The sequence below is a fragment of the Microcaecilia unicolor genome, chromosome 4, assembly GCF_901765095.1.
Source record: "Microcaecilia unicolor chromosome 4, aMicUni1.1, whole genome shotgun sequence".
Classification (NCBI taxonomy): domain Eukaryota; kingdom Metazoa; phylum Chordata; class Amphibia; order Gymnophiona; family Siphonopidae; genus Microcaecilia; species Microcaecilia unicolor.
In genome coordinates, this window is record NC_044034.1 from 318,166,680 (window position 1) to 318,178,534 (window position 11,855).

At 43.1% G+C, this 11,855-nt stretch overlaps 1 protein-coding gene across 1 annotated transcript in view; it reads left to right on the forward strand.

Annotated features, from left to right (window-relative positions):
- Window positions 1-9,497, forward strand: part of TIA1 (TIA1 cytotoxic granule associated RNA binding protein) — a 104,766-nt gene extending 95,269 nt beyond the window's left edge. Inside the window, 4 exon segments of the mRNA XM_030201899.1 lie at window positions 3,102-3,225; window positions 4,559-4,566; window positions 7,719-7,856; window positions 8,460-9,497. Of these exon segments, the coding sequence (XP_030057759.1) occupies window positions 3,102-3,225; window positions 4,559-4,566; window positions 7,719-7,856; window positions 8,460-8,583 (394 nt within the window). The 3' untranslated portion in view covers window positions 8,584-9,497.
- The last annotated feature ends 2,358 nt before the right edge of the window (window positions 9,498-11,855 follow it).

Here is an 11,855-nt window from a genome sequence, read left to right on the forward strand (position 1 = left end):
TGCCGTGAAAAGGTGGGTCTTTTCGCCCTATTCTGGACTTAAAAGAATTAAACAAGTCCCTGAGAGTGCGGCATTTCCACATGGAAACCCTGCGCTCCGTCATTGCTGCGGTACAGCCAGGAGAGTTTCTCACGCTTCTAGACCTGAAAGAAGCTTGCACATACCAATTTTGGCCCCCGCACCAGAGGTTTCTGAGGTTTGCGGTGTTGGGAAAGCATTTCCAGTTCTGGGCCTTGCCTTTTGGCCTCGCCACAGCTCCCCAAACCTTTTTGAAGGTAATGGTGGTAGTAGCTGCTTTGCTCAGGCGAGAAGGTATCAGGGTTCACCCGTACCTAGACGACTGGCTCATCAGAGCAGACTCTGTAACAGAGAGCTATCAAGCTACAGCCAGAGTGGTCTCAGTACTTCAATCTCTAGGCTGGGACATCAATATGGCCAAAAGTCACCTGACCCCCTCGCAATCTCTAGAATATTTGGGGGCCAGGTTCGACACACTCGAGCTATGTATACCTACCCGAGCTAAGGCGGTGCAAGCTTCAGAATCAGGTCCGTCTGCTCCTGAGGATGCCCCGCTCGCGAGCTTGGGACATTGTCCAGCTGCTGGGATCGATGACAGCCACGTTGAAAGTGGTGCCCTGGGCGAGAGCGCACCTGAGACCTCTACAGTATTCCCTACTTCAAAGATGGTCTCCAGTTTCTCAGGATTATCAATGCAGACTTTCTTGGCTCCCTGCGGCCCGACTCAGCATGGAGTGGTGGCTCTCAGACAGCATGCTGCGGCGAGGAATGCCGCTGGTGCTCCCCGATTGGTGTCTAGTAGTGACAGATGCCAGCCTGAAGGGCTGGGGCGCACATTGCAAGAGGAAGCATGCCCAGGGTCTATGGACACCCGAGGAGTCGGAGTGGTCCATCAACCGCCTGGAGTTGAAAGCGGTGTTTCTGGCTCTTCTGGCCTTTCAAGTGACCCTGGAAGGATTGGCTGTCAGAGTGATGTCGGACAACACGACAGCAGTGGGCCGAGCTGCATCTTCAGTTTCTGTCGGCAGCTCACATTGCAGGTCAGAGCAATGTGCAAGCCAATTATCTAAGCAGGCATCAGATTGATCCAGCAGAATGCGAACTAGCAGACGAAGTATTTCTGCAGATATGTGCCAAATGGGGCAAGCCCGTGATGGATCTTATGGCGACAAGTTCAAATGCCAAAGTCCCGTGCTGCTTCAGCAGACGGAGAGATCCTCGCTCGGCAGGGTTGGATGCCTTGACTCAGCCCTGGCCTCCGGGCCTACTATATGTGTTCCCTCCGTGGCCCTTGATAGGGCGCGTGCTCCTGCGGATTCGGCTGCACCCAGGAGAAGTGGTCCTCATTGCCCCGGATTGGCCCAGGAGGCCTTGGTATGCGGACCTTAGACAGATGCTAGTGGAGGCTCCCCTTCCTTTACCTCTGGTACCGAACCTGTTGTCACAGGGCCCGGTAGCCATGGAGGACGCCTGCTGCTTTGGTCTTATGGCATGGCGGTTGAGAGGGCGCAATTGACGGACAAAGGCTATTCAAACAGTCATTTCCACTCTCCTGCAGGCCCGCAAGTGTTCCACTTCCATGGCTTATGCCAGGATTTGGCGCCAGTTTGAGTCTTGGTGTGCTTCAAAAGCGATCACACACATGCGGGCTCCTGTCTCGCCGATTCTGGACTTTTTGCAGGATGGTGTACAAATAGGCTTGGCCTATAATTCCCTGCGGGTGCAAGTGGCAGCGTGGTAAGGTTGAAGGCGTGTCTTTAGCTGTTCATCCAGATGTGGCACGGTTTCCTAGTGGGGTGCTTCGGCTCCGGCCTTCCGTGCGAGCACCCTGTCCAGCTTGGAACCTCGGGCTAGTTTTTAAAGCCCTGCAGGCTTCTCCTTTTGAGCCGCTTTGGCGAGCATCGGAGAAAGATTTGACACTAAAGGCCGTTTTTCTTGTGGCCTTACTTCGGCGAGACGGGTGTCAGAGTCTCCAGGTGCTGTCCTATAGAGATCCATTTCTTGCAATTCTGAGTCCGGGGTCACGGTTCGGACCGTGCCTTCCTTCATGCCTAAGAGGTGGTTTCAGCGTTTCACCTAAACCAGCCTATTTTCTTGCCCTCCTTTGATAAGGAGGAGTTTCCAGAATCTTTTGGGCAGTTGCAGCTGTTGGATGTGCGCAGACTCTGCTGCAGTATCTGCGAGTTACTATCTATTTCAGGATCTATGATCATCTGTTTGTTTTGCTATCAGGTCCTCGCAGAGGGTCTCCAGCGTCTAAAGCCACTATTGCCCGCTGGCTCAAAGAAACTATCTTTTCAGCTTATCTGCTTGCCGGCCGGTCCTCCGCCTGTAGCCTTCACGGTGCATTCTACCAGAGCAATTTCTTCTTCTTGGGCTGAAACTGGAGCACTTTCTCGTCATGAGATATGCAGTGCAGCAACATGGGCTTCTAAGCTCTCTTTTGCCCGACATTACAGGGTGGATGTGGCTGCTAGGAGGGATGCGCGTTTTGGAGCACAAGTGCTAGCACGTGATGTGACCTGTTCCCACCCTATATAGGGATTGCTTTGTTACATCCCATACGTAATGGCTTCATCTGCTTGATGACAAGGAAGAGAAAATTAGGTTCTTACTTTGGTAATTTTCTTTCCTTTAGTCATAGCAGATGAAGCCATGAGCCCTCCCGATTGTCTGTATGCTGTGAATCTGTTTCAGGTTCTGTTCTTGTTTCCTGAAGTTCCTTCCTTGGGAGAAAGTTGGAAAACAGTCTTCAGGATTCATGTTCACTTATAGGAGGATGAGTCCATTCCCTCCAGGAATGTTAAGGGGCCATCGTTCGCTGTGAGGAAAGTTCATGTTTATTCCCATTGCGGTTTGCCCTACTGCTTTGGAAGCTTCAAATACTGAAGAGGCAGTGGAGCTAGCTGGCCATGGGCACTGTGGAAAAGTTGTGCTCTCTATCTCCCCTGCTGGATGATGGACACAACCCATATGTAATGGCTTCATCTGCTATGACTAAAGGAAAGAAAATTACCAAGGTAAGAACCTAATTTTTCCTCCTTGTTTCTAATCAGTATCTGTTTTGATTCATGTTTGGACAGGTTTAATTCCCATGAAAGTGCTGCCCATGCAATTGTGTCTGTCAATGGTACTACCATAGAAGGGCATGTTGTGAAGTGTTATTGGGGTAAAGAAACACCAGATATGCTAAATCCTGTGCAGCAGGTAAGATGCATGAAATCTTGAGGTGTTATGTGCACTTCATATGCACAAGGTTGGGTTATCATTCAATTTATGCAAATTCTGCAGTCTGAAACAACCCTTAACTCTGTAGCTATATTTTGCTGTGTTGTATAGTTACTGACAAAGAACTAGTTTATGCTCTGCCTATAGATGGACTAACAGGTGATATTGGCTGCATACCACAATTGAGAGCAGAGGCACTGATCAGATACATTAAGCCTTCTCTATAAGAGCCTTCTTTAAAGTCGAGAAACGTGCATTCAATTGGAATATTTTGCACATTGGAACAGGGTGGGCCACAGAGGCCTTGGTCTTATCAATGTTTTGCTCCCACATAGCATTAGCAACTAGGGATTTTTGGGGGGGGGGAGGGGGCAGGAGTGGAGACTAATTTGGTGTCCTTCAAGTGGAAAAATATTCTGTTGTCCCTGTACAGTGAAAGCTCCTTGTGAACCTGGACAAGTCATTTAAACCTTCCATTGGCCCAGTTACAAAAGCTTAGATCGTGAGCACTCTAGGGATGGAGAAAGTACCTATATATAATAGCAACCACTTTGATTGTACCACAGAAAGGGTATCTCAAATGCATTACCCTTACCCTTAATTTTGTATTAAAGTTATGAATTTATATGTAGATAGAAATCTATAGAAACTAAGCAGTTGGCAAAGGCAGGAGTGGAGTACACTGTATCTGTACCACTGATTTTGAGCATATTACCTTGTCTCATGCGATGTATTCTTTCCAGCGGTAAGTAATGTTCATGGTGGTTCATGCCAGTCCAGACAAGTGGGTTTGTGCCCCCTTGCCAGAGAAAAAAAATACTCTGAGCTCACTTCACTATCCTTATGGGAGTTGATATTTATTTTTGTTTGATATACTGCCTTTCAGACTAAACAGGAAACCAGTTAACAAAATATATGAAAAACAAAAGAATTAATAACTAAAAACAAGGGTAGGACAGGTAGAATTGTTGAGTACCAAGCTACTGAGTAGCTGCCCTGTCTATTCCCTCAGTCCCAAATCACTGAGCTTAGAGTCCACTGAAGGCAGCGTCCAGAAAATGTACTTTCAGAGCTCCTTTTGACTTTCTTTTATGAAGACTGCACCCAAATCAGATGGCAATGAATTCCAAAATGTAGGCACAAGATTAAAAAAAACAAAACATCGCTGAAGCAGAATCAAGCTGAACATGAAAAATCAAGGGAATCACCTACAGATTTTCCCCCTTGAGATTGGAGAGCTTTAGTAAGAATGTAAGGAATAATTAGTGACAACAAATAAAGTGGAAGACCACCGTAAAATACTTTGATGTAGCAAAAGCAGTTTGTAATGAACTTTGAATTCTACAGGTTACCAATGATGCTGAGGTAAAAAGGGCAAAATGTGATCAAAATTAGAAACATCCACTCCTTGTAAAAGGCCAGTACTCTCTTGCAGTCCAATGTGTCAAGCTGCTTTCTCCAGGGTTCGCATGACGATGGGGAAAAATGTTGGCAAGACAATCGACTGGTTCAGATGGAACTCCGACACCACCTTTGGCAGGAACTTGGGGTGCATGCAGAGGACTACTCTGTTGTGATGAAACTTAGTATAAGGTGCATCCACTACTAAGGCCTGAAGCTCACTGACCCTAAGAGCTGAAGTAACAGCCACCAAGAAATGACCATTACCAGGTCAAGTACATCAGATGGCAGGAACTCAGTGGCCTCAAAGGAGCTTTCATTAGCTGATGAGAATGATGTTGACACTGGTGGAGGTTTGACAGGGGGCTTTGACAAAAGCGAACAAGTAAAGGCTGTCCAGAGATAGGCTTACCTTCTACACACTGATGATACGCACTAATTGCACTAAGGTGAACCCCTACGGAATTGGTCTTGAGACAGACTCTGGCAAGTGTAGAATGTACTCAGCAGGGTCTGTGTAGGACAAGAAAGGGGATCTAAGGCCCTGCTGTCACACCAGACTGCAAACCTTCATTTAAAAGAGTAGCACCTCTAGTGGAATCTTCCTGGAAGCCAGCAAGACCTTGGGAGACACCCTCCAAAAGACCCAAGGAAGCAAGTCTAGGCTCTCACATCCAGGCCATGAGAGCCAGAGACTGGAGGTTGGTATGCAGAAGCGACCCCTCGTTCTGAGTGATGAGGGTCTGAAAACACTCCAGTCCTCCACGGTTCTTCAGAGAACAATTTCAAAAGAAGAGGAACCATATCTGCCGCAGCCAGAAGGGCGTGATCAGAATCATGGTTCCGCAGTCTTGCTTGAGTTTCAACACTCTCTTGCCACTTAGAGGTATGGGAGGATACGCATAAAGAAGGCCTGTCCCCCAATGAAGAAGGAAGACATCTGATGCTAGTCGTTGAGCGACCTTGTGGTTGAGTTGAGTGGCAAAAAGATCCACTGAGGGGGTGCCCCACACTCAGAAGATCTTGTGTGCTACTCCCATGTTGAGAGACCACTCATGGGGTTGCATTATACTGCTCAGCAGGGAAGGACCTAGACTACTAGGTTTACCACCCGAGACACAGGATATTCTCACCCCAAACCCAACTGAACCTGCATGCAGGACAGGAGGCCACACTGAAGTCACTTCAGTGCACAAGAGCTGCTATCCCGCCTGCTGGAGATGGAGAATACTGGATTGGTTGCTAAGTGCAAGGAGTTTGAGACAAAACTACCTCCACCTGCTGGCAGATAGTCACAACTCATTTGCCTGACCAATCTTTCTCCACCTTCCTGACCTGTGTGTTTGACCAACCAATCATCCAATAGAGAAATACATCACCTCCAGTCTGCATAGGTATGCTGCAATAATTGCTAAACATTTTGTGAACACTCAAAGCGCCAACACGAGGTCAAACCAGCATCATGCAGTACTAGTAGTAATGTTTCCCTATGATGAATTGCAGACACTTCCTGCAGCCTGGACATCTGAATGTGAATGCAGGTGTCCTTTAAATCCAGAAAATATAGCCAGTCCCTTTTTTGAACAAGTGGGATGAGGAAGCCTAAAGAAACCATCCTGAGCTTTTGTGAGAGATTTTATCAGGGCCCTCAGGTCTAGGATTAAGCAGTATCCGCCCCCCCCCCCCCCCCCTCCCATGATCAGAAAATCCCTGCCCTCTTTCCTGTGGTGGAACAGGCTCGACCATAGTGGCCATTAAGAAGGCAGAGCTCCTTTGTAAGTGATGCTGAGAACTTAACTTTGATACTCCCAATGGGTAATTTGTGCGCTGGCCTACCATCTGCCTGCAAAAAAAATAGTCTCCCTCCTGGCCTGCAAGAAGGAAGAGCTCCTTTGTAAATGATGCAGAGGACTTAACTTTGATGTTCTCAATGGGTAATTTGTGGGCTTGCCTGCCATATTCTTGCAAAAAGGTAAAAATAAATAATTGTCTCCCTCCTACAGGTAAGCCATCCAGAATAGATGAGGGAACTTAAAACGGTTCTCAGGCAGTCAAAATGCCTTCTCTGGTTTTGACTGTAACGCAGTCCGCCCAGTTTTGTTTCCTTTGATCCCAACAGGAGGGGAGTGGGCCATCGATAAACGCACCATTTCCTTCGCTTATGCCCAAGCTGGGGCTGACTTTAGAGGGTCATGTCACAATCTCACAATGGAGAGCCATGGCGGCGTCAGTGGCCCACTTAGTCTGCCTCCATTGAAGAGACTTGCAAAATTGCGACGTGGTTTTGTCCACACATTCACATCTCACTAGTGCCTTGAGCAGGATACCTGACGCTACAGTCAGTTTGGGCAGTCAGTTTTGCAGAATCTGAGGTCTAGAATCCCAACTCCACCCTTCTAGACCCTTTTTTTATGTTATGTTCCAGGCTAAACTCTCAGCTAGTTTGTATATAGTTTCAGGTTAATCTACGTTATGTCCTTGCCGTTGCAAGGCCCAGTTGACCAATGGTTATGGGTGAGCCTGGATACTAGGGATGCCTCACTTGTGAAAATGATTCAGCCTGCTTATCCTCGGAGAAAGCAAAGTTCTTACCTGTAGCAGGTATCTCTGAGGACAGCAGGCTGATCATTCTCACAGTTCCACCCACCTCCCCTTGGAGTTGTTTTTCTCTTTCTTTTTTCTTATGCTCTTGGATTAAACTGAGGAGCGTGGTTGTGCGGCGGGCGGGAAGGCACTCCACACTCGTGGTGGGGCACAGCACGCGCACCTGAAGGCTCGAGTTTTTTGCTGGCTATTATGCCGATTCCCAGGCTGACGCGTTTCGTCAACCCACAATTTTTGTGAGAATGATCAGCCTGCTACAGGTAAGTATCTTCGCTGTATCGGAAGGGGAAGAGAGGTCTTGCAAATGTGCTAGGTTAGTCTAGTAGAAAAGTATTACATGTAATTTGTCAACTTGCACTATCAGACAACTGTATTTTTTAAAATCTAGCTGTCTTAAGTAAGCAAAGAATGAGTTTTTGGGCTGGTCACCTCACTTTTTGGGGATATTTTTCTTTAGGCAAAATCAGATTGGGATATCCACAGCCTTATGGCCAATGGGGTCAGTTTTATGGAAATGCTCAGCAAATCAGTCAGTACGTGCCTAATGGCTGGCAAGTGCCAGCATACGGAATGTATGGACAGGCATGGAATCAACAAGGATTTAAGTAGGTATATTGATTTCCATCATTTTGCTGCAAGTGCATTGTCAGTATTTGAGGATTGGGACTGATTTGGAGAAGTAGGAGGAGGAATGTAGGTGTAAAAAGAGCTTTTTTTATGATTGATTATGACTCAGTGAGGTGTGAGACTGGCGTGTGTGGTGCAAGGTGTACAAATAAGCTTAATGCTACTAGGGCTTGTACATGATACTAAGAGTCCTATTAAATAGTATTCATACCTGTACAGTATAAGGAAGAAAGATCCCCCCCCCCCCCCCCAAATCAGTCATGACAGCCAACAGCTGTTGATTGTCTGGTACTATGTAGCCTATAAGAACATGCTACGCCATCTTCCAGAAGCCATAATGAGGATTAGCATTTGAATTTGTTTCTCTGACACTTATTTTTTTCAGATTCAAGTGCTTGCCATTGATTCGGTAGATGTCAGATCATCAAAGAGCACAGTCCAACCCCACTGTGTATATTATGTTGTGTAGGAAGAAAAGGGGGGGCTTTTTAATGCTATAACACCAGTGTTTGCTGTTTTGTTTTGGCACCCTTCGTCTCATTCTTTTCTAATTAACTGCCTTTTTTTTTTTTCCCTCTCAGTCAAACACAGTCCTCTCCTGCATGGATGGGCGCAAATTATGGTGTTCAGCCAGCCCAGGGACAGAGTGCAAGTATGATAGCAAATCAGACTGGATATCGCATGGCAGGTTATCAAACCCAATGAGAGAAGGACTCGACGTATATAGTGTGGGGGGCTTTAAACTACAGGGGGTGTTGTAAAGCCTCTGTTTAAACAAAACACAAAGCTGTCATCATATTAAGTCCATACAGATGTCAAATACAATGTATTATTTAAACAAATTTGTTTTTTAATCATGAAAATCCTGTCATCCACATTGTTTAAACAAAGAAAATAAGATGCTGGATGTCTGTTTTGCTTCCCTACCCTTTTTGATATATAACATGTTTCTTAAAATTCTTGTTTGAAAAAGAAAACAATTGCAGGGATAACTGCCACTTTTAAAAATAAAAAATAAAAAAAAGAAATAAAAATACAAACAGGCAGCATATTGCACATCAATCATTTTCCACTGATAGTGTGTGCAGTTTAGTTTTGCATTCTACTGTGATTTCAAACATATTATAAGGTTCGTTGTACAAAAAACTGCTAAAGAGCTGTGTAAATTCTGAAGTTTTGCTGTTTGAAACCTTTAGCATGTGCACAGTTAATGCATTGTGTATAAATTGCCATCTCTCTACATTTTTTTGTTCTGTTATGCCAGAGTTCTTGACTACAATATATATATTTTTTTAGTTTACATCATTTTGTATCTAGACATTTTTTAAAAAGAAAATGGTCTTGCCTTATGGACATTGTTTCTTAAATTATCGGTAAATAATGTGATAACTCCACATTTGAAACTGTGCTCTAAAATATCTCAGATGGATCAGTGCTCATATTTTTTCTGTTCTGCCTAAGAAGGTGCCTAGAAACAATTCCCTCTTGGATCTGTTCTAAAGGATTTTTATCTTCTGTGCTCAATTTAAATTTTTTTTTTTTTTGATATATAAAACAGGAAATGTAAAATCCTGTTTCAAGAAATTACTTAAATGTGATAAATTCTTATTGAACCAGTCTGTTTTGCTTCATCTGTCCATTTGTTTTCTATATGTATTATGATTTCCTGAAAAAGTTGAAAGGTTGGTGCATGTTTAACTTTCAGGGATTTTTTTTTTTTTTAACCTTTCCCTAACTGAAAAGGGGTATGGGGAATTTTTCCATGGAATTTGTGCTTGACTTAATTTCTGCTTGCATGTGGATATAGATAAATATTTGTCTATATGTATATATAGATATGACACACACACGCATCCCGATTATATGAAATACTCTGCTTTTTTGTTAAGAAAAATTGTAAAGGGAATATATATGTAGAAAATTATTAGTTTAATTGGTTTTAGTGTGCAAGTAGTTTATTTGGCTTGATTCAGTATGTACGGAGTACCACTTGCAAGCATGTGAAACGCTTTAAACACAGCTGAGAAAAGCAAGCTGGGAGACCCACATTTTTAAATGTTATGAGGCCAAAAATATACAGTCTATCCTACCTCCTGTACCAGTGTGTAAAGATAGTATGTATCTGTTTCTGCGAATAACCACTTCTTGGTGCTTGGAGTTTAACTGTTGAAATTTTGTTCTTTTTCTGTCAGAAGTTCCCTTGGAGATATGCCAGCATTTGGCATCAAAAGGATACTATAGTATGGGTTAATGTAAGGGTATGGGGGGAGTTCTTAGTGGTCTGTTGATACTTGAGACTGAGCCCATTGACTTTCAAGTTCTCTGTACATTGCTAAACCAGCCATTATTGCACACAAGAGAAAAGTTAAATGACATATTTGGATCTCTAAAGGAGATTCGTCTTTGTACACGGAACACAGAACACTGCAAAGACTTTTCTTACATTGCACGGAGATCATTGACAGTTCCCTCCCATCACCATTTCCATATAGGTATTGAGCTTGGATGGATTTTTTTTTTCTTTCAGTCAGGTTGTAGGAATACGTCATTTTTTTATTACAACCAGATGGAATGGTTCAGTTCATTAGTTTATTGATATGTGACCTTAGATATCGTACAACAGGTGCTCAGTAGTTTCATTTTTTATATGATGACTATTTTCAATGGATAAACACTGTGCATCAGTCAGGATAGGCCTGCATGTTAAAATACAAGGTCAGACTCTTTATTTTCTCTTTGATTTAAGTAGCATCTTTGGTGTGGGAAGGGTATAAAGATTCAAAATAAGCTCCCAAGTTTTAAAGAAGTTGAGATTCTTGTCTTTCAGGTAGGTTGCCATAAGCCCAACCTTATTCTCAAGACAAAGTTTCTCCACGTCAAAGTTCTGACTGAGAGGAGAGGATTTTTCTGGTGGTTTTTTTTTTTTCTCTCTCTGTACATCTATTTGTCAGACTGAGCTTTGGGAGGTGGGGGTGGAGTTTGAGGATTTCAAAAACTCTGCTATTACGGTTTTGTTTTTGTGTTTGCATGTTGAAATTATTGTAGGGAGAAGACAGAAAATGCACTTTTTACATTTTTATTTCTAAACTTGAAGATGTGACTCTGGTAAATGGATGTGACAAAAGCAATTTAAAACTGAAAAGAAATCCCAGAAAGTGTTCATCAGAAATGGTTTTACATTTTTAATTTTTCAAGTGGAGTCATTGACTTGATGAATGGTAGTAATCCAGCTTTTTTTTTTTTTTTTTAAACACATTTGATAGTTTTTGTTCTATTTGTACTAAACTAGGACTTCAGTCTGAAAACATGTATTTTGATATTTCTCTGTTTTGGAACTGCAACAGTGGAATTTCAAGATCAGAAATTTCTAATCCACAGAGGGCATTAATAAAACATCTTTTATGTACCTCAATCCATTATCAGTTTGCCTTTATTTTTCCAACTTAAAGCTATACCTCAGTTCAGATAATTAGAATGGTAGAAGTTGGAAAATTCTTTTATGATCATGAGTCCTTATCTTGTTTAGTGTGTGTCCAGAACAGATTATGGTTATTTTCAAAAACTAAAACAACAATGCATGAGCCAGTGAAATAGTGTCTGTTAACAGCTTTCCTGTCAGAAGATCATTATCTAAATATTGCTGATTTTAAACATGATTTGTCTTAGTGTTTGATGCCCAACAGTCCTGTTTGATTCTGGTAACCTTTCTGTCTTGTAGTTACGGACTTGATTCAAATTAGTCTGCAGAATAGAAGCAATGCTATTCTTTTACTTTGAAGTAAAAGGTCCAGATTGAAAAGCTGTTTCGTTTTTGGAGTGTTAAAACAATTTTTTAAAAATTGTATCCTTGTGATATGACTAGGGCTATATATCGATTCAAACTTTTAATCATGCGATCAATCACATGATCCAAATGTAAAAGTTGAAATAAATTTAGCATGTACACATAGTTGTTTACATTTTTTTATATTGTTCCT